Raw genomic sequence first — 27,971 nt, forward strand, 5'->3', positions numbered from 1 at the left:
AACATAATGAGAGAGAAGCGGCCTAAGTCTTCTAGATTCCTTGGTACATCGCATAAACTTCAAATCCACAACCAAGAAAATCTCAACTAAAATGGAAGGTATCTTCGATAAAATCACTAATTGAAGGTCAAGTTTTATGGTCTTAAAATGAAGCTCAAGTTTGATGGTTTTAAAATGAATGAAAATTAAGAGTTTAAGTAATCAATCACTAATTGAAGGTCAAGTTTTATGGTCTTAAAATGAAGCTCAAGTTTGATGGTTTTAAAATGAATGAAAATTAAGAGTTTAAGTAATCACCTCGCCAAGTTTGGGTCAATAGTCCAACAACTTGCTAATCTTAAATGTGAACCTAAAGATGCAGACAAGGGGTTTGAAGAGTATGCAAGGGTCACTCAATATGAGCAATCTTTGGAAATCCTTCAAGTGGCAACTACAAACTATGAAAGCGCGGTGACTTTGCCTCTTGAGGACAGAAGAAAAAAGAGAAACAAGAAGCTAGCAACAACCTTGACATTGAAAAGGCTTTTATCGAAACACAACAAAATGAAGAGCAATAAAAAGATCTAATGTAGGTACTCCAAACAAATGGGCCACAAAGAAGCAAACTACTTTAAACAGCTTGAGAAAGATCAAGAAAAGCATCATGAAGATCTTGTTGCTGAAGTCAAGAAGTCGACTCAAGTAATAGAGATAACCACCACCACCACCACCAAGGGCTCCTTCAATGAAAAAGACTATGATTAGACATTCTAGTTTTCTCGTATCCAAAGTCAATTTAAGGGTTCCCCACCCAGGTTGTCCCCCGAAAAAAGATTTGTAAATGTTTGTGTTTTGCCTTCACTTTGTAAAGACCCCATGTTCTCCTTTATCTCTGCTAGAAGCTAGAGGGGTGGCATAGAGCTAGCTTTGCTACTTCAACCACTTACTGATTGGTGGATTAACATGGTACGAGAGGTACACATTGCAACATGTGATGGATTTCGACAATAGCCTTCTTTGAATGGTGAGTCTCACCGTCTTCACTCCAAAGGAGATTTGTTGGATATTCAGAGCTTTGTGTGTGAACCAACTCTTAGTATGTGTTAACTATACTTATGTGCGAAAAATTACTTATAGCTACATATTGTGTCAATGTGAAAAATCAATGATGTCATAGGCCAAGCCATGTGTCATTGCCCCAACGTGAGTGATGTGAAAAGATAAGGCTATAAGCCTATAAAAGCATTGTACACATCAATTAATAGAATCGTCATGAGTGATGGGAAAAGATAAGGCTATAAGCCTATAAAAGCTTTGTTCTCATTGGAGTTTTTATCACATCAATTAATAGAATCATCGAGTCGTGCATATTTTCTCTGAATACTCTCTCTCTCTCTCTCTCTCTCTCTCTCTCTCTCTCTCTCTCTCTCTACAACTCTGTAACCCTAATTTCTACAACCATTTCCAAGGCCATATCAATTATCCACCATGAAGCTTCAATTATTCACCACGAGGCTTCAAGTAACTCTGCAAGTATAATAAGAGTGATCGTGGTGGACAAGTGGACACGCAATGGTCCTAGGACGAAGGCAAGGAAAGAGCAGATTTTTGAGCCGACACTAAATAATTAAGCAAAACGAAGTAGATAGTGGAGGCAAAACATCTTGCTTTGAGGAGCAATAGAAATAGGCAAAGCTATTGGTCAAGCCAGGATGAGAGCCAATGTAAGCATGTGCATGCGTTACTACATTGCATGTTAAGACTCCCAAAAATGGGGTTGCACCTCAAAATAGACCCGATCATTCATCTGATGCTCTGGCACACACAATCCTGCCAGGCTTCCTAATTTCTTTTGATAAATGGTACCTTGTTTTACATTATGATGTATGCACTGCTTATTTTCCACGTAATGTTCACAGATTTAAAAATTGGTATGCACAGTTTAAGTAGAGAGAATAGGGATACCGGTTTAGTACACAAGAATCACACACGTCATAATGTCTCTCTCCTTCATTTGATCAAGTGCATATTTAGAACCTGTGCTTCTGGATACAAACAAAACAGTTTACATCAAGTCCTTGTAAGAAGAATGCCTGAACAATGCATCTTAACTTACCTATTGACTAAAGATTGCATTGAAGGGTAGGACATTCACAAAGATACTAAGCTGAACCTGTCATAGAACCTCTTCTGAATGTGTAAAGCCTTCTCCTCAGCCCGTGATGCAAATACAGCCAGATGCATGTCTGGCTTCAACCTGAAATGAGAATGGTTTTCTAATCGTCCTTATTTAAAATTTCAAAATTGAGAGATGGCTAGGGTGAACGTGTATCCAAAATTTGACAAAGGCAATACCCTTTTTTCTGGAGTGTGGTAACCACTAAAAAACATCTCCCTGCTATCAAAAGCACTTCTCACCTAGCTTGTCTGTCTTATGACTCAAAAAAAAAACTTCCTACATGTTTTGCCTGTATCTCAGTGGTCACACCTACACATTTATAATCAACTGAGGTACTACGTTAATCCCTTATATGTGGAGGGAAGCTGCAATGGAGCCAGCTAGGCTAAGAACTTCAAAAGGAGCCTTTCCCATGACCTCTTTCACAGTTAGTGGACAAGAATCGGTGATCCAAAAATAGTCAAAGCCCTTCTCTCCATCTTCTGGGCAAAACAGAAAAACAAAACTAATCTCAACAAAAGCTCACAGAAGTATGAAAAGACACATCAAAATGTCTAGCTATTCATCCCCACCTTTGTACAGGAATTTCTCCCAAGACCTGTTCGGGAAGACACCATGGGTGGCATATGCACTCACTTTTGCAGCTCCATGGGCTAATAGGACTTTCTGCACAATTTACAGCACACAAATGGTCAAGCCTGATCAGGAAGTTTGGGATTTGAGATACCCTGAGTGGTAAGTACACACCACCCAAGAGTGGATATTTCAAAAAACGAGCACAAAGCTCAAGGTTTCAAAAAACGAGCACAAAGCTCAAGGTCACATAGACTGTAGCCAAGCATTGTGACCTTCACACGTGTATCAACAATTGGTCATTTGACCATGATGCCAAGCAACGAACCATAGCTTTTCCCCATGAATGAAACCACATACATGTGACTCCTCACTCATGTCAGAGATGCTCAAAAGCCACCTCAGTGATTGAAAACCATGATATAACATACTGGGCTTTTACTATTCTATCTCATTTCAAGGATCAAAGCCTGAAACTTTGTGTGGCTTGTCTTGCCTCCTATTGTGTATGTATAGAGAAAGAGTAAAGAGTGCAAGCATTGAAGTTCATACCTGACACTCAATAAGAGTTCCCCCTGACTGAACTAGATCATCCACAATGACTACATGCTGCCCAGCAGCCTCTCCTTCTTTGAGACGCACAATACGTTTGTCACCTTCGCGCACTTTGGTACAGATTATCTGAAAAAAGAAGACTCAGCTGCCATATGTAACAGAGCAGACTTCAGACTGCAAAGTGAACTGTATAAACCACACAAATGAATGGTTGGAAGCCTAGAAACCACACTCAAAAAGACCAGTAACACCCATCTATCAGGTAGGGTATACCAAGGAAAGGATTTTTCATGCACTCACACAAACAAGCTAATCTCAACATTATTACTTTCAGTAGAGGGGGGTCAAGAAAAGGGAAAAGAGCCAAAGTTCAAAATAAAAAACCACATAGCAGATGTTTTACAAGATAGCATCAGCTAGATGCCTGGCAACAAAAGAAACATTTTTGCCCTGCTTCAATCAAGGACCAAATTTATTTAACAAACTAAAACAAGTAAGAACATTACCAATGTCAACCAATCTTTACCGTGGGAAAATGTTGTAAGTGATTATGAAACCGTTTCCAAGCCCCTTCATCTGGAAATGCAATGCTAATCTGCGCACATCTGGCAAAGCAACAAGTCAATGTCGCAAACAAAACCCGCAAAAAAACTTCGAACATGATGTGGCTCTTCTAAACAAAGTGATAAAATCTTAACTGTTCAGCATTTACTGCTCAAAAACAGTACGTCATTCCTTTCCATGCACATCTTTATATTCATCAGACTAGTTCATACTGTTTTTGTTACACCATTTCATGGTCAGGATCTTTCACAGACTAACCAATTGATGTTGGAAAACTGTACACACCACTCCCCACCCCTTCCCTTTTCAAAAAAAATCTTGACCCCACTCTCTTTCAATTCTTTCTTCAAAAGATTATCCTGCCAGTCGGTGTCAGCAGCCACTTGTCTATCCCAATGCCCATACTTCATGTTTCAGCCTCGAATCAAGGATATCCAAGCACATCAATGTTGCCATGCATTTCAGAAACACCCCGTATGGAACATGTATCAGAAACATTTCATACGTTTTTTTATCTTTCAAAAACGTTTCATACAAAAAAGGGATCAAAAAATGCCTGGTTTAGCTTGGTAGATACAAAAAAAATGCAATTTTTGTGCATACGAACATGTATATAGGCTTTAAAAAGCTGCAAAAACATTGAATTCCAAGTAAAAACACCATAAAAGTTCAAAAACAATGAATTCAAAGAGTGAATATAAAAGATGAAGTCCAATACAGGAGCTCTATGTGAGACTCCGGATAAGCAGAAAGAACTGTTGTCCCATAAAACGCGATTAACAAAGCTGGAGTGACCCTGATGGAAGCGCCGATATAAGCCTGAAGCAAACGCTGAAGACCACTTGATGTAGACGATGAAGTGAGTCTGATGTAGGCGATGTAGTCCAGCAACAGTAGATGATGTTAACGCTGCAGTCGGCCTGATGAAGGTGACGAAGTCAGCTTGATGATACAAGAGAACCTGATGTAAGCGGCAAAGGTGCTGCGGAGAGGCTGATGTAGGCGCCCAGACCAATAGCAGTTGACGCTGCTCATAAACTGGCTGTAGGCGGCGACAAGCTGCAGTTAACGCAACGTATGAACTGGTTGCAGGCGACGCAGCGTATGAACTGGTTGCAGCCGGCGACAAGCTGCAGTCAACGCAGCGTATGAACTGGTTGAAGGCGGCGACAAGCTGCAGTTAACGCAGCGTATGAACTGGTTGTAGGTGATGCAGTTGTGAGGCGACCAGTGCACAAGCGTTGGAGCAGATGATGTTAACGATGCAGTTGGCCTGATGAAGGTGACGAAGTCAGCCTGGTGATGCAAGAGAACCTGATGTAAGCGGCAAAGGTGCTGCGGAGAGGCTGATTGTCAAATCCCCACGGATCCCCTCGTGATCGATCTTGGTTCGAACTCGAATCCTGCAAACAAACGAACAAACAAACAAGCAAGGGGGTGCAGGCCTGACTCACCTCCCAACAACCATGACAGCCGTGGGCAAGCCCACAGTCTTGGCTGTCCCCACCGAGCCACGAGCTGAGCTAACTAGGTTGACGTACCGACCAATATCCTCCTCGCGACGTCCCATACCGCCACGAAGCTGCCCTCGCACGCCTCGAGATTGCTGCCAGCCTCGGCTGCACAAAGCAGGTGCACGTCTGCACTAGATCCAAGCTCCAAGACCATAGAGCTTTCACAAACTCGCGAGACTCTCTATATCAATAACTAACCTTGGCCACCCTTTTATAGGCTCTTGGCCGGTCATCGGGCGTCCACACTTGGCCGCCCGCCCGTCCATACTTGGGTGCCCGCCCGTTAGTATATCCCTAACTCAGCTCGTCAATCAGCCTGCCTAGTTCCAAGCTTCCCCAAGCCTCGAAACTAGTTTTGCATGCGTATAGCACACGGTAGATACCCACTGTGCACATGACACTGATGTAGGCGCCCAGACCAATAGCAGTTAACGCTGCTCATAAACTAGTTAACGCTGCTCATAAACTGGCTGTAGGCGGCGACAAGCTGCAATTAACGCAACGTATGAACGGGTTGCAGGCGACGCAACGTATGAACTGGTTGCAGGCGGCGACAAGCTACAGTTAACGCAACGTGATGCAGTTGTGAGGCGACCAGTGCACAAGCGTTGGAGCACTGATGTGAGGCGAAATGTAGATGTGCCTGGTTCACGTAGGTTGGTGCTCGAGAACAAGAGAAGGGTCTCATATTTATATGAGAATTTTAGTGGCCAGCATAGACGTCAAATCCCCACGGATCCCCTCGTGATCGATCTTGGTTCAACACTCGAATCCTGCAAAAAAACGAACAACAAACAACAAAGGGGGTGCAGGCCTGACTCACCTCCCAACCATGACAGCCGTGGGCAAGGCCACAGTCTTGGCTGTCCCCACCAAGCCACGAGCTGAGCTAACTAGGATGACGTACCGACCAATCTCCTCCTCGCGACGTCCCATACCGCCACGAAGCTGCCCTCGCGGGCCTCGAGATTGCTGCCGGCCTCGGCTGCGTAAAGCAGGTGCACGTCTGCACTAGATCTAGGCTCCAAGACCATAGGGCTCTCACAAACTCGCGAGACTCTCTATAATACAATAACTAACCTTGGCCACCCTTTTATAGGCTCTTGGCTGGTCATCGAGCGTCCACACTTGGCCACCCGCCCGTTAGTATATCCCTAACTCAGCTCGTCAATCAGCCTGCCTAGTTCCAAACTTCCCCAAGCCTCGAAACTAGTCTTGCATGCGTATAGCACACGGTAGATACGCACTGTGCACATGACATACTCCCCTTCCTCTAAGAGCTCACTCTTGAGCTCACTAAAAAGCCAGGGTAATCTCTCTGAAGAGTAGTCAATGTCTCCCATGTAGCGTCCTCCTCAACACGATCCTTCCACTTGATCTTGTATTCCGTGATAAGCGTATTACGCAATCTGCGTTCACGAAATCCAAGAATCTTTTCAGGTTCGTGCGGAATAAATGTCATGTCCTCGACATCTATAATTTCTTGAGGAGTAACTAACTGATCTGCTCCACCCAGTACTTCCTTAAGTCTATTGACATGAAATACAGGATGAACTTTCACATGAGCAGGCAAATCCAATTCATATACAACTGAACCAATCCGTCGTGTAACACGAAATGGTCCACAATATCTAGGGGATAATTTCGAAGATCTACCTGTCCGTAAAGTCTCGGAATCTTTCGGAACTCGCAAATACACCATCGTTCCTTCAGAGAACTCTCTCGGTGAACGATGTCTATTAGAATAAAACCTGTCTCGGTCTTGAACACTTCTAATAGATTCCTTCGCAACTTGTAACATTTCCTGCATATCTTGCAAAAAATTACGTGCTGCATCATGCTGAAGTCCTGAGAATCCTACTGTAACAGGTGATCTTGGTTGAAAACCATACATAAACATGAAAGGACTAAACCCTGTACCTGTATGCTTAGTACTGTTATATGCAAATTCTAAAATAGGAAGATAATCCTCCCATAAACTCTGTCTTTTGGATACATATGCTCGAAGCATATCCTCCAAAATCTGATTCACTCTTTCAGTCTAGCCATCAGATTGAGGATGATCAGAGGAACTCAAATTCAAAGTTGTTTCCAACTTCTCAAAAACAAGTTTCCAAAAATCACTCGTAAACTTAGAGTCCCTATCACTGACTATGTCCTGCGGTAACCCGTACAGTCTAAACAATTGCTCGATAAACTGCCGAGCTAATTGCGTAGCTATAATAGTCTTCCAGGTTGATAAAAATCTAGCCATTTTTGTCAAGCGATCTACCACAACCCAAATAGAATCGTGGCCTTGATGTGTTCTTGGCAATCCGGTAATAAAATCCATGGAAATGCTTTCCCATTTATTACCTGGGATTTGCAAAGGATGCAACAACCCAGCCTGTCTAAAGCGTTCAGCTTTATTTGCCTGACAAATCTGACACTTGAGAACAAAATCTTCTACATAGCCTTTCATCTTCGGCCAATAAAAAGTGTGTTTCACTAATGATAGTGTCCTGTGTACCCCAGGGTGTCCAGCAAAAGGGGCGTCGTGACACTCCTTAAGAATCTTGGACCTAATGTCCGAGATCTGTGGTACACAAATTTTGTCATTACGGAATAGCAAACCATTCCGAATCATCCGCTGGCCTCCTGCAGCCTGAATAGTAGACTGCTCAGCACCGAGTCTTGGTCAATCAATGAGCTCCCGTCCAGGATCTTTTGCCAAAATGGACCAAAATAACTATCAGTCCTGCAAAGCCCTCTCAATGACTGAAATAAGTCAGTAGAAATCTCGGTGAACGACAAAGTATTCACCTCTTTAATCCGACTAAGCGCATCTTCTTCATGGACCCTTTCCGATAACGGATCTCAAAATCAAAATCTTGCATTAACTCTGCCCAACGAGCTTTCCTTCCTCTCAAATCATCTGCATCACACACATACTTGATTGACTGATGATCAGTCAATACCACAAACTTGGAGCCACATAAATAATGTCTCCAAACCTTGAGAGCATGAATCACAGCATAAAGCTCCTTCTCAAGGGATGGCCAACGAGATTGAGTGTCGTCTAGCTTTTTACTTTCAAAAGCAACCGAGCTACCATCTTGAAATAGAGCAACCCCGATAGCATAGTCACTGGCATCAGTTTCAAGAACATAAGGCCGACTAGGATCAGGCAATGCTAAGATAGGTGCTTCCTTGACTTTATCTTTCAAAAGTCTGAAGGCCATATCCAAATCGTTATTCCAAGTGATAGACTGATTTGACTTACGTCCACGACCTTTCAATAAGTCGGTCATCGGTAGTGTGAGCTGAGAGTGCCCCCGTACAGATTTCCGAAGAAAAACAACAAAACCGAGAAAAGAACGAAGTTGTTTCACTGTTCGTAGTATAGGCCAGTCCAAAACCTTCTGAACTCGGTCATAGTCAATGCTCAATCCATCTCTAGTGATCTTGTGTCCCAAGTAAATGATGTCGGTCATAAAGAACTCACATTTACTCAACTTAGCATATAGTCAATTCTGTCTTAAAATAGATAAGACAATCGTGAGGTGTCTCACATGATCCTCAAGAGTACGACTATATATCAAAATATCATCCAGGAACACCACCACAAATTTTCCCAAATGTTCACGAAAAAGATCGTTAATCATTTGCTGGAAAGTGGCTGGAGCATTGGTTAACCCAAAAGGTAATACGAGAAACCATACCTAGTCCGAAAGGCGGTTCTTTCGACATGCCTTTCATGAATACGTATCTGGTGATAGCCAGTACGTAAATCTATCTTCGTGAACTATTTCGCTCCTGCTAACCGATCAATCAGGTCATCTGATCTAGGGAGAGGATAACGGTTCTTAATGGTCAGCTTGTTCAATCTCTTGTAATCTATACACATTCTCCAAGTATTGTCCTTCTTTCTCGTAAGCAACACAAGTGCACCCCAAGATGATTTACTTGGACGGATCTGGCCATCCTAAAATAATCTTCGAGTTGTTTAGCCAACTCATCGTCCTCAGCTTGGCTCATCCTGTAAGGTGGAATACTGACAGGATGAGCACCAGGGATCAAGTCAATACGATGATCTACTGTCCGTTCGGGTGGTAAACCCGATGGCAGTTCCTTAGGAAATACATCTTGAAATGAATCAAGTATCTTCTGTAATTCTTTGCTTTCAAACACACTTAATTCATTTACATCCATAGATGGAATGAGAAAAGAAGAAAGTGGAATCAATACACAATGGAAAGCAGTATACAAAGAAGAATTCATTATATTTCCAAAATCAATTGTATTTACAAGAGGTCCCTGAGAGGGATGGATACAATCACCTAAAATACTATACCTGGTGTCCCTATGCTGAAAAGAAAAAATATGACTAGACCAATCTATCTGGACGTCAAGAGTCTTAAACCACTCAATCCCTAATAACAAGTCTACATTTTCCAGATGCATAACATAGCATTCCTGAGTGTCTCTGTAGTCCTGAATCTGGATTGGAAGCATCTCCACCTTGCGATTCCAAACTTGTCTTCCCGCAGGTAGACGTACCTCATAAGTATGGTCACTGAGTGTCGTATCAAGACTCAATTTCTGCACAAGTTTGTAGTTAACAAAGTTATGCGAACTGCCAGGGTCTAAAAGAATGTGAATCTTATGGCCATTCACTTCTCCATAAACTTGGAGAAGATCATGCAAGCCAAATACCTTAGAATTGAACAGACAATCAGAACAAGTACTAGGGCGAGAAAGTACAGTAATTGACGTACCTGTCAAAGACAACTGGTTAGCTGCCTTTGGCTTGGGTCCAGCGTTTGTCTTGGTACCTTTTGCTTCGGGCACTCATTACTCCTGTGTCCTTTTTCTTCGCAGATAAAACAACGTCCTTCCTTCTTGAGCTTTACAGCCCTAAGGAGTCGTTTCTTCTTCTTGGTTCGAAACTCGAACCCACGGATCCCCTCGTGATCGATCTTGGTTCGAAACTCGAACCCATGGATGCCCTCGTGATCGATCTTGGTTCGAAACTCGAATCCTGCAAACAAACGAACAAACAAATTAGCAAGGGAGTGCAAGCCTGACTCACCTCCCAACCATGACAGCCGTGGGCAAGGCCACAGTCTTGGCTGTCCCCACCGAGCCACGAGCTAAGCTAACTAGGTTGACGTACCGAACAATCTCCTCCTCGCGAGGTCCCATACCGCCACGAAGCTGCCCTCGCGGGCCTCGAGACTGCTGTCGGTCTCGGCTGCGTAAAGCAGGTGCACGTCTACACTAGATCCAGGCTCCAAGACCATAGAGCTCTCACAAACTCGCGAGACTCTCTATAATGCAATAACTAACCTTGGCCACCCTTTTATAGGCTCTTGGCCGGTCATCGGGCGTCCACACTTGGCCCCCCGCCCGTCCATACTTGGGTGCCCGCCCGTTAGTATATCCCTAACTCAGCTCGTCAATCAGCCTGCCTAGTTCCAAGCTTCCCCATGCCTCGAAACTAGTCTTGCATGCGTATAGCACACGGTAGATACGCACTGTGCACATGACATACTCCCCTTTCTCTAAGAGCTCACTCCTGAGCTCACTAAAAAGCCAGGGTAATCTCTCTGAAGAGTAGTCAATGTCTCCCATGTAACGTCCTCCTCAACACGATCCTTCCACTTGATCTTGTATTCCGTGATAAGTGTATTACACAATCTGCGTTCACGAAATCCAAGAATCTTTTCAGGTTCGTGCGAAATAAACGTCATGTTCTGGACATCTATAATTTCTTGAGGAGTAACTAACTGTTCTGCTCCACCCAGTACTTCCTTAAGTCTACTGACATGAAATACAAGATGAACTTTCACATGAGAAGGCAAATCCAATTCATATGCAACTGAACCAATCCGTCGTGTAACACGAAATGGTCCACAATATCTAGGGGATAATTTCGGAGATCTACCTGTCCGTAAAGTCTCGGGATCTTTCGGAACTCGCAAATACACCGTCGTTCCTTCAAAGACTCTCTCGGTGAACGATGTCTATTAGAATAAAACCTGTCTAGGTCTTGAACACTTCTAATAGATTCCTTCGCAACTTGTAACATTTCCTGCATATCTTGCAAAAAATTACGTGCTGCATCATGCTGAAGTCCTAAGAATCCTACTGTAACAGGTGATCTTGGTTGAAAACCATACATAAACATGAAAGGACTAAACCCTGTAGTCGTATGCTTCGTACTGTTATATGCAAATTCTAACATAGGAAGATAATCCTCCAATGAACTCTGTCTTTTGGATACATATGCTCGAAGCATATCCTCCAAAATCTGATTCACTCTTTCAGTCTGGGCATCAGATTGAGGATGATCAGAGGAACTCAAATTCATAGTTGTTTCCAACTTCTCAAAAACAAGTTTCCAAAAATCACTCGTAAACTTAGGGTCCTTATCACTGACTATGTCCTGCGGTAGCCCGTACAGTCTAAACAATTGCTCGATAAACTGCCGAGCTAATTGCGTAGCTCTAATAGTCTTCCAGGTTGGTAAAAATCTAGCCATTTTTGTCAAGCGATCTACCACAACCCAAATAGAATCGTGGCCTTGATGTGTTCTTGGCAATCCGGTAATAAAATCCATGGAAATGCTTTCCCATTTATTACCTGGGATTTGCAAAGGATGCAACAACCCAGCCTGTCTAAAGCGTTCAGCTTTATTTGCCTGACAAATCTGACACTTCAGAACATAATCTTCTACATAGCCTTTTATCTTCGACCAATAAAAAGTGTGTTTCACTATTGATAGTGTCCTCTGTACCCGAGGGTGTCCACCAAAAGGGGCGTCGTGACACTCCTTAAGAATCTTGGACCTAATGTCCGAGATCTGTGGTACACAAATTTTGTCATTACGAAATAGCAAACCATTCTGAATCATCCACTGGCCTCCTGTAGCCTGAATAGTAGACTGCTCAGTCACACCGAGTCTTGGTCAATCAATGAGCTCCCGTCCAGGATCTTCTGCCAAAATGGACCAAAATAACTATCAGTCCTGCAAGGCCCTCTCAATGACTGAAATAAGTCAGTAGAAATCTCAGTGAACGACAAAGTATTCACCTCTCTAATCCGACTAAGCACATCTGCAATACTATTCATGGACCCTTTCCGATAACGGATCTCAAAATCAAAATCTTGCATTAACTCTGCCCAACGAGCTTTCCTGCCTCTCAAATCATCCGCATCACACACATACTTGATTGACTGATGATCAGTCAATACCACAAACTTGGAGCCATATAAATAATGTCTCCAAACCTTGAGAGCATGAATCACAGCATAAAGCTCCTTCACAAGGGTTGGCCAACAAGATTCAGTATTGTCTAGCTTTTTACTTTCAAAAGCAACTGGTCTACCATCTTGAAATAAAGCGGCCCCGATAGCATAGTCACTGGCATCAGTTTCAAGAACATAATGCCGACTAGGATCAAGCAATGCTAAGATAGATGCTTCCTTGACTTTATCTTTCAAAAGTCTGAAGGCCATATCCAAATCGTTATTCCAAGTGATAGGCTGATTTGACTTACGTCCACGACCTTTCAATAAGTCGGTCATCGGTAGTGTGAGCTGAGAGTACTCCCGTAAAGATTTTCGAAGATAAACAACAAAACCGAGAAAAGAACGAAATTGTTTTACTGTTCGTGGTATAGGCCAGTCCAAAACCTTCTGAACTCGGTCATAGTCAATGCTCAATCCATCTCTAGTGATCTTGTGTCCCAAGTAAATGATGTCGGTCATAAAGAACTCACATTTACTTAACTTAGCATATAGTCGATTCTGTCTCATAATAGATAAGACAATCGTGAGGTGTCTGACATGATCCTCAAGAGTACGACTATAAATCAAAATATCATCTAGAAACACCACCACAAATTTTCCCAAATATTTACGAAAAAGATCTTTCATTATTTGCTGAAAAGTGGCTGGAGCATTGGTTAACCCAAAAGGTAATACGAGAAACTCGTAATGGCCATACCTAGTCCGAAAGGCGGTTCTTTCGACATGCCTTTCACGAATACATATCTGGTGATAGCCAGTACGTAAATCTATCTTCGTGAACTATTTCGCTCCTGCTAACCGATCAATCAGGTCATCTGATCTAGGGAGAGGATAACGGTTCTTAATGGTCAGCTTGTTCAATCTCTTGTAATCTATACACATTCTCCAAGTATTGTCCTTCTTTCTCGTAAGCAACACAGGTGCACCCCAAGGTGATTTACTTGGACGGATCTGGCCATCCTCAAATAATCTTCGAGTTGTTTAGCCAACTCATCGTCCTCAGCTTGGCTCATCCTGTAAGGTGGAATACCTACAGGATGAGCACCAGGGATCAAGTCAATACGATGATCTACTGCCCGTTCAGGTGGTAAACCCGATGACAGTTCCTTAGGAAATACATCTTGAAATGAATCAAGTATCTTCTGTAATTCTTTGCTTTCAAACACACTTAATTCATTTACATCCATAGATGGGATGAGAAAAGAAGAAAGTGGAATCAATACACAATGGAAAGCAGTATACAAAGAAGAATTCGTTATATTTTCAAAATCAATTGTATTTACAAGAGGTCCCTGAGAGAGATGGATACAATCACCTAAAATACTATACTTGGTGTCCCTATGCTGAAAAGAAAAAATATGACTAGACCAATCTATCTGGACGTCAAGAGTCTTAAACCACTCAATCCCTAATAACAAGTCTATATTTTCCGGATGCATAACATAGCATTCCTAAGTGTCTTTGTAGTCCTGAATTTGGATTGAAAGCATCTCCACCTTGCGATCCCAAACTTGTCTTCCCGTAGGTAGACGTACCTCATAGGTATGGTCGCTGAGTGTCGTATCAAGACTCAATTTCTGCACAAGTTTGTAGTTAAGAAAGTTATGCGAACTGCCAGGGTCTAAAAGAATGTGAATCTTATGGCCATTCACTTCTCCATAAACTCGGAGAAGATCATGCAAGCCAAATACCTTAGAATTGAACAGACAATCAGAACAAGTACTAGGACGAGAAAGTACAGTAATTGACGTACCTGTCAAAGACAACTGGTTAGCTGCCTTTGGCTTGGGTCCAGCGTTTATCTTGGTACCCTTTTGCTTCGGGCACTCGTTACGCATGTGTCCTTTTTCTTCGCAGATAAAACAACGTCCTTCCTTCTTGAGCTTTAAAGCCCTAAGGAGTCGTTTCTTCTTCGCTGGTGTCGAACTGGAACTCTTCGAAGGTTGGTCCGAAGACTTTCTCTTTGTCGTGTTAGCCATAGGTGCGGAGAACTTTCTTTTATACTTGTTCCCCTGCTCGGTAACTGGTTTCGACTTGGAAGAGACCATCGTATCATCATAGATACGAGCTGAATGGATGGCCTCGTCCAATGTTTTACATTTGTTATTTTTAACCTGTAATCGGTACGAGTCGAGTAAACCAGCTACAAAAAACCCCAAAAGAGTAGTGGGATCCATCTTTGTAGCTTTCATCTGCAAGTCACGAAACTTCTAGAGGTAGACCTCGTAAGTGAGGTGCTGCGAGGTCATGGTCAAAGCTGAAAATCGGGCAACAACATCGTAATCATCCTCTTTCTTGAGGAATTCTTTCTTGAAAACGTCTTCAAATTGTGCCCAAGTCGTTGGCTTAGGCATAGTTGTCACGGTACGAAAATACGATACCGTACGGTACGATACCGTACGGGAATATTCGGTACGATATGAAATTTTGGGATACGGTACGATAAAATACGGTTTTTATTTTTTACACTTACAAGCTATGGAGCTTCAAGCTTGAATGTGAGGGAAGGTTGGGAGGGGAGGGGTCTACAGTGCTTGAGAAACGAGTACATGGATAAGAAACCAGTACATGGATATGTGTCTCCCGGTTGGATCTCCCGATTGTCTCCAAAAAAGAACCTAGATGGGTAATGCAATACCAAAGGTCTCCCAGTGTAGCGTTTATGACTAAGGGACCGTCCTTGCACAAATACGAGGAGTGCATCTAGGGTGATAAGTTTAGGGACTCCTCTCTAGATTAAAATGGCCATGTCCAAATGTTCTCCCTTGTGCATAACTTGAGAATCTAATTGTCTAGCCTACCTATACCAGGGATCCCCAAGTGATGTAGCAAGATTCTCTCATCCTACCAATCAAGTGTACACTACCAGTCTACCTCGCCAGATTTTTTAGGTCTCTCCACAACCCCATATGGAATACTGAGTGGACACGAAAGTTGCGAAGTATTGTGAGCATTTGGGATCTTCGTAAAGCAGGGTTTCTATTTTTTTTTAGCATTTGGAAATTTTTTTTCAAGGAAAAAAAAAATTTTAGGGGGGGGGGGGGGGGAAAAAAAAAACTAACTCGTACCGTACGATATCGTACGAATTCGTACGGTATCGTACCGTACGACTCGTACGTACGAACAGGTTCGTACGCGTACGAGAAACAACTATGGGCTTAGGGTTGAGTTCCTTCCACCAAAGCAAAGCTTTGCCGGACAGGAAACCTGCTGCTAACTGGATCTTCTTTCCATCATCATATGGATGAAACTGAAAGTGAACTTGCCACTTGTGTAGCCACGTGTTCACGATCTCCTTGGTGCGCTGCTTTTGCTCGCCCCCGAACGATTCCGGAGTAATGTTGGGGCCTAAAGCTGAAGCCAAGGTATCCATACCCGAGAAAGTAGAGAGGGTAGTGATCAATAGAGCGATGGAGTTCTGCAAAGCTTGCATCTAGGCTACGATTTGTGCCTGACGTTCCGATGAAGAAGCTTCGAGAGCTACTTTAAACTCTTGGAAATCTGATTTTGACACAAAATCGTCAAAAAGATCGGCATCGGTACCTTCCGTAGCCGACAAGCCTTCGCGTTCCACGAGGGGCTCCAACTCTGTTCTTGGGTCGACATCGTGAAGAGGGTACGTGGAGAGAAAATTCAATCTTTGCACAATAAAAGTGCAAGCGAACTTGAGAGCCTGAAAACTTGAGAACTTGAGAGATGTGTGGCAAGAAGCCTACTTAAGGGGGTTTATAAAGGTTTCCAAAAAAAACTAAAAGCTCCCAAAAGCTATCTTTGGCTTTTGCTTTTCTTTTTTTTCTCTCTTTTTTTTGGCTATATATATATATATATATATATATATATATATATATATATATATATATATATATATATATATATATATATATATATATATATATTTATATATATATAAATTCTCTTTTCTTTAAAAAAAAGAAAAAGAAAAAAAAACACACGTTGAACTGTAGGAACCCGTAAACCTTTGAAAAAAAAAAGTTTAATAAAAAAAAAAAACAAAGCGCCGAATCGAGCGTTTGCTGTTTTGCCTTTTTTTTGTTTTTCTCTGTCCCGTCAGAAAAACGCCGCGAGCTTCGGGTGCCTTCACGGCGGCAGGCTGCGCCTGCGCCAGCTTGGCCACATGGTGGCGTAGGCCTGGACGTCTGTCCGCCTGAAACCGGCCTAACGGGCGGTGAAATAAACATTTACACATAAAACACTTCAACGCCATTGAAGACCTAGAAAAGGAAAACAAACAGGGGGAGCTAGAGTGCTCCTGCAAACAGTACACGGACACCGATTGGCCCCAAAACGCAGTGGCGTCCCTTGCGGTATTTCTTTAATTGATTATAAGAGCTTTGATTACAATAAGGCTGGGAACTCAGCCGTCATAGTAGAACCCCTGAAGCCTGCAAAGAACCTGCATCATGGCTTCTTGTCCACTCGGCATCCACAAACAAGTCCAGCCATTGTTCGCATCGAAAGACTCTCTCACATTGAGTCTGCATACAGAAGCTTTCTCCCATGATCAAGGCTGCCACAACCATCCATAGCCTCTCACACTATGAACAGCATCACACCCTGACACATCCAGTGCTTCTGCATCACGACACAGACTCCCAAACTGTCTCTCAAAAGAGAACTCGTATCATAGCACTACATACCATACAGTCGACACACCTGTATCAACCCTCTCTACCTTCCAAGGGTACTATCCATCTCTGTCATGGATTCCCTGTCCCCTGCCCAATCAGTAGCAAGGCTATACCAAACATGTGTCCATTCCTGTACATTCTGCCTGCATGTGACCTATCTCCTGGTGAAACCCAAAAACATGTTTCCTCGTCGAGAAACCTACGACCTGTTTCCACATGAAACCCTTAGGCCTGTTTCCCTTTGAAACTTCTGTCCTGTTTCCATACAGAACCATTCATGGCACCATTCAACAACAGTGCCAACAACGGCATACATCTAGTTACCTGTTCCCTCATGAAAACATCTGGCAACATAGAGATGCCCATATCTGTAGGTCCCTTTGTTCCTTTCTAGCAGGAAGAAAACAATCTGCTCCATGAGCACGCAGCCATGCGAGCTTGCATCACTCCCATGCCAAGAAACATAACCAAATGACCTGTACTTGCAGCCGGAAACCCAAGTACATAGCTGAATTTGCAGCCAAACAAAAAACAGCCCATAAACTGTCCCAAAACAGTCCCGAACCCAAAGCAAAGAGAAGCTGAAAGTTCCATCAGTTGAACGCCATCGACATGATGTCTATGTTCATGAAAAACCAGCCCCTCCTTTCTGCAAAAACACGGCATCTTCTAAAAGCACACGCCTGCAACCACCTATCCGAACAGGTCGACACCAGCAACCCCCCGTACCAAATAGTGTGTAGCTGTCTCCTGTATCAACTGTCGTACAGCAACCGCCTGTACCAGCTGTACCTGTCCGTACGCATATGCCTGCAGTCCAGCACCTAATTCAACGTGAGAGAGAGAGAGAGAGAACTTGTGGGTAAACTTGCTGTCTAGCCCTGCGCTCCCTCCTACAGTCCACGCCTTTGTGTCCAGCTCTGCCTGTATGGACAGCAGCGCAGCCAACCAGCTTCTTGCTAAAAGCAAAGGGGAAAGAGAGATTCAATAGGCGCCTGTGTGTACTGTTGCGCAGCAGCCAGACAACCTCCTTCCAAAAGCCACGAGAGAGAGAGGTTCAGTCTGCGCCTGTGCTTTCTATAGCGCAGCAGCCAGCCAGTCTTCTCTCCCCAAAAAGCATGCGTGTGTGTGATATTCAGGCAGTGTATAATCCAGCGCAGCCCGCCAGCATCTCCTCTTTTCTCCAAAAAGCACACACGTGGCCCCAAAATAGCATATGGGCCACGTTTTCTTTCATAAAAGGCATTAAAAAATGATTTTAAAGGTTTTTAAAACCTTTTAAGTTAAAATCTCTTTGCCCCCCTTCACACTTGGGGGTGTCCACACATGGGCTCCCTTTTTGACTCCAACCTGATGCCATTCACACTGTCCACCATGTTCCCGTGCACACCTGCATATTGTCCAGAGGAAAACACAGGGTCGTAACATACCCCCCTCTTGAAAAATGGCAAGCGTCCTCGATTGCACTCAATGGCACAGTAAAACATCTTATGAGTAAAGAATCCCCATATGACAAAAATAATGGCCCTCCAATGCATCTGGGTGATAATACAATCATCCTGCACAATAGGCCATATTGCCACGCCAAAGTGACAAACACCTCTTGCTTGTTCCTTCAGAACCTACAGCAAAAGTCTAAAACCAAATGGAAACACGTTAACTGTGTTAGCCAAAAACAAAACCATGCATCATTCTACATATGGCACACATATGCATGACACACACATGCATTCACAAACAATATGCTCCTCAAAATGCTCTACCTACTCCAAAGTAACAGTCTAAGGGCTACTCGCAAGCCTTACGCCCATGGGCATCCCGCAGGACCCACGACTGACGGTACAACATGAGCATATGAAAGCACTCAATGCATCCAAACACTACATCCACTAAGTACTTTCCCACATATGTCTCATGGCCATCCCGCAGGAGTCACACCCAATGGTGCATCCATGAACATAATAAAGCACTTGATGTATCATACCAACATACATGCAGCACATGACACAATGCAGAGTATTTCCCAATGTATTCTCAATGGTACCAGGATCCAATGGCACCAGAAGACAAAAATACCTCTACCTCAAAAAGTGTATGCATACATGCACAAATAGAATTCGATCCATATTTCCATGAACCAAACCAACTCTAGGACTGCTCGCAAGACTTATGCCCTCCATAGAGTTATCCATAGTTGCAGTTAGAGTTCAAGGTGCGCGCGACTGTGAACCATACTCAACCACCATCTCCTGTGACTAGTACACAATATCATAGAAGTCCCATAAGTAGATGTACTATCAGCCTCAGTACCTTCGGGTGAATACAAAGATGTCACCAAGCGACTCCTAGATGACAACTGAGCCTGTCTGTAACAACAAGGGAGCGGAGGTGCTACCCCCCTCTTGAGCATCAGGCAATGCTCCAGACCTATGCTCTGCTGAACCTGAACGAGCCGTAACAAGAGTCGACTCCAACTCAAAGGCATCAAGATAAAGCTGCAAATCCTGAGGTGAATCTACTAAGTCACCCTCCTCCATCCACTTCGCATCCATCAGTGAACAGCTCTTGAACTTCACATGATAGCAACGGGAAACCTTACCCTGTACCTTTCTTTCCTTATGTGCCAGTATATGCTCAGGAATAAGAACCTCGTCAAGTTCCTCCACTTCCATCTGAGCCTCATCTGATACATCCTCAGGCACCCAAAACCTGCTTGCACTCCACCCAAGTGATAAGCACAAGTCCTCGATGAAGCATAGTAGATCACCACTGCTAAACATAGAAAGAAACTGTCTTCCGAACCCATGAAGCCTCTATGAAGATACCACCGGTGACAAACTGTCGAAAGCCATAGCCTTCAACGCATCTCCTGCACCATAACACTTCAACTGCTTCTTGTTCCTGGCTGACTACTTCTTGTCCTTGGTGTCTTTTCTCCTGAGCTTCATCTTCAGCGTTTGCTCTTCACCTCATATAGGCAAAGACACAAAATCCTGTACTGTGTCCTGCACTTCCTTTTCACTTTCCTCATGTTGAAGCTTTTGATGTGACTCTCATGAGACAACCATGAGCTCGCCCCCTTAGGAAAGTTGGCGATTGTCCCGACCAAAGCAACCACGGACTTGCCTCCTTGAGAAAGTCGACGATGTCCCGACCAAAGCAACCACAGACTCGCCTCCTTGAGAAAGTCGACGATGTGTCCCGGCAAACGGAACCTTGAAACCGACCTGACAGGCGGTGAAACAAACATTTGCACATAAAACACTTCAACGCCATTGAAGACCTAGAAAAGGAAAACAAACAGGGGGAGCTAGAGTGCTCCTGCAATCAGTACACGGACACCGATTGGCCCCAAAACGCAGTGGCGCCCCTTGCGGTATTTCTTTAATTGATTATAAGAGCTTTGATTACAATAAGGCTGGGAACTCAGCCGTCATAGTAGAACCCCTGAGGCCTGCAAAGAACCTGCATCATGGCTTCTTGTCCACTCGGCATCCACAAACAAGTCCAGCCATTGTTCGCATCGAAAGACTCTCTCACATTGAGTCTGCATCCAGAAGCTTTCTCCCATGATCAAGGCTGCCACAACCATCCATAGCCTCTCACACTATGAACAGCATCACACCCTGACACATCCAGTGCTTCTGCATCACGACACAGACTCCCAAACTGTCTCTCAAAAGAGAACTCGTATCATAGCACTGCATACCATACAGTCGACACACCTGTATCAACCCTCTCTACCTTCCAAGGGTACTATCCATCTCTGTCATGGATTCCCTGTCCCCTGCCCAATCAGTAGCAAGGCTGTACCAAACATGTGTCCATTCCTGTACATTCTACCTGCATGTGACCTATCTCCTGGAGAAACCCAAAAACATGTTTCCTCGTCGAGAAACCTACGACCTGTTTCCACATGAAACCCTTAGGCCTGTTTCCCTTTGAAACTTCTGTCCTGTTTCCATATAGAACCATTCATGGCACCATTCAACAACAGTGCCAACAACGGCATACATCTAGTTACCTGTTCCCTCATGAAAACATCTGGCAACATAGAGATGCCCATATCTGTAGGTCCCTCTGTTCCTTTCTAGCAGGAAGAAAACAATCTGCTCCATGAGCACGCAGCCATGCGAGCTTGCATCACTCCCATGCCAAGAAACATAACCAAATGACCTGTACTTGCAGCCGGAAACCCAAGTACATAGCTAAATTTGCAGCCAAACAAAAAACAGCCCATAAACTGTCCCAAAACAGTCCCGAACCCAAAGCAAAGAGAAGCTGAAAGTTCCATCAGTTGAACGCCATCGACATGATGTCTATGTTCATGAAAAACCAGCCCCTCCTTTCTGCAAAAACACGGCATCTTCTAAAAGCACACGCCTGCAACCACCTATCCGAACAGGTCGACACCAGCAACCCCCCGTACCAAATAGTGTGTAGCTGTCTCCTGTATCAGCTGTCGTACAGCAGCCGCCTGTACCAGCTGTACCTGTCCGTACGCATATGCCTGCAGTCCAGCACCTGATTCAACGTGAGAGAGAGAGAGAGAGAACTTGTGGGTAAACTTGCTGTCTAGCCCTGCGCTCCCTCCTACAGTCCACGCCTTTGTGTCCAGCTCTGCCTGTATGGACAGCAGCGCAGCCAACCAGCTTCTTGCTAAAAGCAAAGGGGAAAGAGAGATTCAATAGGCGCCTGTGTGTACTGTTGCGCAGCAGCCAGACAACCTCCTTCCAAAAGCCACGAGAGAGAGAGGTTCAGTCTGCGCCTGTGCTTTCTGTAGCGCAGCAGCCAGCCAGTCTTCTCTCCCCAAAAAGCATGCGTGTGTGTGATATTCAGGCAGTGTATAATCCAGCGCAGCCCGCCAGCATCTCCTCTTTTCTCCAAAAAGCACACACGTGGCCCCAAAATAGCATATGGGCCATGTTTTCTTTCATAAAAGGCATTAAAAAATGATTTTAAAGGTTTTTAAAACCTTTTAAGTTAAAATCTCTTTGCCCCCCTTCACACTTGGGGTTGTCCACACATGGGCTCCCTTTTTGACTCCAACCTGATGCCATTCACACTGTCCACCATGTTCCCGTGCACACCTGCATACTGTCCAGAGGAAAACACAGGGTCGTAACACCGCCTGCCTAAACGGCATGGGCCTGGGCATCATGGCCGCTGGCAGCACGGGCCTGGGCACCAGCCCGCCTGGCCTAGCCTAGGCGCCTACGTGGCTTGGCTGCCTAGCCGCCTAGCTTGGCAGGCCTAAGGTGCCTGCAGCCGACTATAACCCAACGCCAGCAACACCCATCAACACACAGTCCCGCCAGTGCATCGTTCACACAAACGCTCTCTCTCTTGTTCAACGAAAAAGCAAACGTGCTTTTTTCTATTAAAAAATTTAAACTCCAAAAAAAACGAAAGCTTAAAAAAAACGTAAGCTTTCCTTCGTTTTTTTTTTCTCCTCCTAGGGAATAGCGCTGCCGGCGTGCTAGTTGCCGTCGATTGAAGCTGCCGGCACATGCTTGTCTCCCGGCGGATGCTGTCGTCCAGCTAATGGACTGCCGGCGCCTTTACGGCAGGATGCGCCTGCGCCAACCGCTACCTGCACTGGGCCGCCTACCAACATAGAGCCGGCCGCCTGCTTGGCTGGAGCGCCTGCGTAGGCCTGGGCTGGCCTGGGCGCCTGCTCGCCTGGCCTAGGCACCAGCCCGCCTGGCCTAGGCACCAGCCCGCCTGGCCTAGGCACCAACGTGGGCCTGGCCTGTCTTGCTACGCAAGCCCATGCACCAACGCTACACCCGCCAACGCTACCTCTCACACGCTTGCTCTCCTTCGCTTAAGTGCGCCAAAAAGCAAAGCAACGACCTTACTAAACTACCATCTCCCCATCAACATGGGTTTCTTTGATGAAGGAAAACACATACTATTTCTGAAAACTACAGTATGCACAGAAAAAACAGCAAGCTTTTTAACACATACCGTTCTTCGACCTCTTCTTCTCTACCTACCGACTTGCTCGTTCACGAGGTATGCTCTGATACCACTATCAAATCCCCACGGATCCCCTCGTGATCGATCTTGGTTCGAAACTCGAATCCTGCAAACAAACGAACAACAAACAACAAAGGGGGTGCAGGCCTGACTCACCTCCCAACCATGACAGCCGTGGGCAAGCCCACGGTCTTGGCTGTCCCCACCGAGCCACGAGCTGAGCTAACTAGGATGACGTACCGACCAATCTCCTCCTCGCGACATCCCATACCGCCACGAAGCTGCCCTCGCAGGCCTCGAGATTGCTGCCGGCCTCGGCTGCGTAAAGCAGGTGCACGTCTGCACTAGATCCAGGCTCCAAGACCATAGAGCTCTCACAAACTCGCGAGACTCTCTATAATACAATAACTAACCTTGGCCACCCTTTTATAGGTTCTTGGCCGGTCATCGGGCGTCCGCACTTGGGTGCCCGCCCGTCCATACTTGGGTGCCCGCCCGTTAGTATATCCCTAACTCAGCTCGTCAATCAGCCTGCCTAGTTCCAAGCTTCCCCAAGCCTCGAAACTAGTCTTGCATGCGTATAGCACACGGTAGATACGCACTGTGCACATGACAATAGAAGTCGGCCAATCAAAGAAGTCGGCCCTTTTTGGGTTGCCTGTTTTAGGTATATTTTCACACAATACATGCACGAGGTTTTTCACTTTCCCATTTGACATTAAGCTCATGGTAAAGGCCGCTTCGCAAAGTCCAATGTCATCTTATAAAAGATGGACTTCCGTTACATGCGGATAAAACACCGAAGCGCCTTACGGACGGGCAAGTGAACCCACATTAAATTGTGAAGTGGTTAACACATTATATAAGGCCTCCACCCAACTGAACATACCAAAGCGTAGTCATTTATCGTTTCAGACATGCCACCAATCACAGAAAGCAATGTCATAGAAAGCGGCGCTCCATGACAAAGTTTTAGAACCACAACACACATGAATGGGTTTGGCTAGATGAGAAGTTCTTCCACGAGTATCTAGCATTGTTGGTGAGCTATTGCAAGCAATGTAACCCCCACCAACAAACAACGCAAGAGGAAAAGTTACATGCACTACTTGTATTAGGATGGATCATGGCACATATACATAATTGTACAAGAGTACACAACTAAGTTACCTGTTGGATGAGCACTAAGTATGTTGTAAGCCCTTGAACAACAAGTCTCCATCAAGTCTAGATCGTAGGTGTCAAGTCATGTGTTTTTTCACATACAATTCTTTAGAATTTACAACTAATTAGGCCAAGAGCCAAGCACCCAACACAAACGAGTTAACATCCAGGGTCAATAGGAAGTTACCGAGCTGAATATATAAATTCCACGCATGAGCGTTTTGGAGCATCGAGCAAGGGCAGGCAAACTATGGACAGTATGGACGCATGGCCGATGTGAACATGAAGGGTGCCCCACACGGGCTGTGGGCGAGTCATGGGCTGACCGATCAAAACAATAGAAGTAGAACACAGCATAAAAGCATTTTATGGAATTAATACTTGACTTTCACAAGTCATGGACAATTGCTCTATCAGCCCCATGAAGTCCACAAACCCCAGTAAAAGGAGTGTTTGCCTCTCTTCATTCCCATGAAGACCGTCAAATGTGGTGTCATAAATATAAACTCTAGACCTTTATTGAACCCTCTTGGGTTATCCTCACGATATAAACCAATTTTATTTGTAACTCTACATCCCTTGGTATTCTTTAGTATTTTATGCTACTTTGGCTATAGGGTTGTTGCTAATAAGGCAGCTTTTGCTTACTATTTTACATAATAGGAAACATTAGTTCAAGTATAAACTTACTTCATGCACAACTAATGCCCCCGCTCTAAAGTCTACTTAATTCCTAAGTTGGAGTCAACTAATGGGGTGTAACAAAACTCATTAGTAGACTATAGTGCTCTTGCTCATAAGGCAGCTTTTGCTTGCTATTTTACATAACAAGAAACATTAGTTCCAATATAAACTTACTTCATGCACAACTGAATCCCTCTCTATCTAAAGTCTACTTAATTCCTAGGTTGGAGTCAACTAATGGGGTGTAACAAAACTCAGCCACAAGACCTTAAAGATCCTCACAAAGTCCTTAATTTCCAAAATTTCATAAATATCAAGAAGAATGGTCTCACAATTTTAAATACAGTCTGTTCGCCCTTGTAGCAATGCCGGTCTTGGAACCCACACTCATATGTACAACAATCCTCCCGACACCACCCACAAAAATTCTGCTAGCATAATGTGCTCAATTTCTTTCTTTATCTTGTCTCCATTGGCATTTCTCCTCGATCCCTTCCAAGTTTTATTGACTCCCATGTCCATGTGTTGGTGCTTTGAAATGATACATCCCCCCTTCTTTGGTAATGTTTTCTTGGTGCTCCCCTCATCTTACCTATGATCTTGCCTCTCCCAATTCAATGTTCACGAGCTTACATATCATCAACCCATGGAACAACTTCCACTACAATGATGCTCTTCAATTGATTAAGATGGAAAAAGCTTAATGTTAAGAGCCTTGCAATGACCTCACTAACAAGAAAAAATGCCACAAGTGAAACCTAAACAACAATAACTCTATTTACCCAAGAATTGTAATTTGACTAAAACCAGCTATAAGGGACAGATAATAACACTAGATCACGATTTACGCGATGAATAGTAAACTTACATTTGTTGAGTCCGCAAGCTGATGCAGCCGATGCTTAAGCAGCGGGATGCCACTCTCAAAACATGGCAAAACATTGTCACCGAAATAGAACCTTTCCTGTCCAACAAACCCAAATCACACTTCCTCTAATGTGCATGCAAGCATGTGACAACATTCAAAATAATAAATGCATGATAAAAAGCTAAAAGTCATAAAAGAAATTGTCTTTGATACACAAATAAAAATTCCATGTAATTTTCATATTATAAAAAATGTCATGCTCGGGCTGAGGTTCGTGCTAGTGTCACAGACCATGGTATGTGTGTGACAGCAAGGCTCCCAATCATACTATCTAAAAAGGAATTTGTAACCCATAATGAACTGCTCGCTAAGGTATCTAAGGCTACTAGTACATGCATCTCCAATTCCAGCTTGAGAAATTGAATGACAGCAAGGCAGATAAAGGACCCTACTTGCAAAGCATGGATGTCAAAAATGACCAGGCTCGTCGGGCCACCTCTTGAAATTGGAATGTTGGAAAGTATCCTGGCCAAAGTGAAAGCTGTAGCAATGTCCCCTTCGTCTTCCATGCGCTCAAAGGTCCCAGTTGGGAAGAATGGCAGAACCAGGGTAAAAGATGAAACAAACATTCTAGGCAATGCATAGATTATGGAAAGCTGCTCAAAAATCACCGCCGGAGAGCTGAAAGATGCTAAGAAGGCAACATGCTGGCTCCTGATGCCATGTGCATTGTGGATGAACAGATTGGGAAAACCATCAGCAAAAGTTCTGCACATAACACACAAATAGCAGTGAGAGGAAACCCTAAAACTCAAAAGCTTAAAATAATGCAAGAAAAACTGCGAACAGAAAAAACACTAGCCCTAGCTTGAAGTTGTAACAGAAAAATGCACATATACACAACTTTAAAAGAGGAATTCCAGACCAAAATACATCAAAATGGTAAAAAGCCAGCAATCTTAGATAGTAGCAATAAAATGCACAGAAGGAAAAAGAAAAACTGCTGTTAAAAAAGGTAACCCTGACCCTAACAAGACTGAAAAGGCAACAGGAGAAACCGCACAGATAAAAATGATGAGCTACCTTTTTCTAAAGCCCAACAAACAGAAATAATGCAGAGACAATACTAAAGAGGAAACCCTATATCTTAACCCTGACGCTACACCTGACCCTAGCGGGTTGCAGGCAAAAAATCAAAATCGGGGATGGCTGTGGAGAGAACCCCCAGTTTATGGACTTAAGCTCGATGGTGTCCGATTCAGCGGCGATGCGACGGGCCAGATCTTCTGTTTCGCTGCAGTAGAAGAGGCAGACGCTTTTCTTGTTGGATTTATCGAGGAGTCTGCAGGAGATGGAGGCCATTTCTGCTTGATCGTTCTGTACAGAGGCAGCCATGGCGGCAGCGATCGGCAAAGTTGAAATCTCTGCATACGCCTCTCTGCTTTCTGCCTGCGTCAGCTTCGACTCCACCATAGCCACTTTTTTGTGGAGTTTTACGAAAACAGAGGGAGGGGAGATGGGAAAGTTGTTCGATCTGTGAAGCAGCCTGAACCTGGAGGATGAGAGGTGAGACGGAGACGGAGACGACGACGAAGAGGGGGACGAAGAAGAAAAGGAAGAAGGTGAAGAGGGACAGAAAGCGGTGCTTGCCATTAGAGGTAGCTTGACCATACAGCATCACTCTATTAAATTAGTAAGGTTCACTAGGATTATTATTTCTATCTACTATGACTTTAAATTCAAAATGCATAAGACCCAAGTCTGTCATCTCAAACTCATGGTTCAGCATATCCATTGTCTTCTGAATCATCTCTTCATTGTCACCTGAATTGCTTAAGTCATCTACATACAAGACAACCAAACCAATCTTGCCATGCCGTTTTGGAACATACAAGTTAGCATCAAAAGTACTTCTTATAAACCCAATCTTATTGAAAAATTGGTCTATCCCGTGATCCCATGCCCTT

The 27,971-nt window shown here is 44.1% G+C and overlaps 1 protein-coding gene across 4 annotated transcripts; it reads right to left on the reverse strand.

Annotated features, from left to right (window-relative positions):
- Positions 1–2,008: 2,008 nt before the first annotated feature.
- LOC147625969 (ribose-phosphate pyrophosphokinase 4-like) lies at positions 2,009–27,709 on the reverse strand. 4 transcript variants are annotated; one of them, XM_086817519.1, is made up of 7 exons: positions 27,170–27,709; positions 26,457–26,772; positions 26,005–26,100; positions 3,813–3,881; positions 3,284–3,412; positions 2,731–2,824; positions 2,009–2,637 (listed from the first exon to the last, which is right to left on the reverse strand). In XM_086817519.1, the coding sequence occupies exons 1-7, from the start codon at positions 27,673–27,675 to the stop codon at positions 2,507–2,509; spliced, it is 1,341 nt and encodes a 446-aa protein (XP_086673645.1). In that variant the 5' UTR covers positions 27,676–27,709; the 3' UTR covers positions 2,009–2,506. The 4 variants fall into 4 exon arrangements, with proteins under 4 accessions (XP_086673645.1, XP_086673644.1, XP_086673647.1 ...); XM_086817518.1 differs by having other exon boundaries at positions 2,009–2,640; positions 27,170–27,706; XM_086817521.1 differs by having other exon boundaries at positions 27,227–27,705.
- Between the last annotated feature and the right edge of the window lie 262 nt (positions 27,710–27,971).

Source organism: Cibotium barometz, chromosome 23 (assembly GCF_041138505.1).
Source record: "Cibotium barometz isolate CiBa-2024 chromosome 23, ASM4113850v1, whole genome shotgun sequence".
NCBI lineage: Eukaryota > Viridiplantae > Streptophyta > Polypodiopsida > Cyatheales > Cibotiaceae > Cibotium > Cibotium barometz.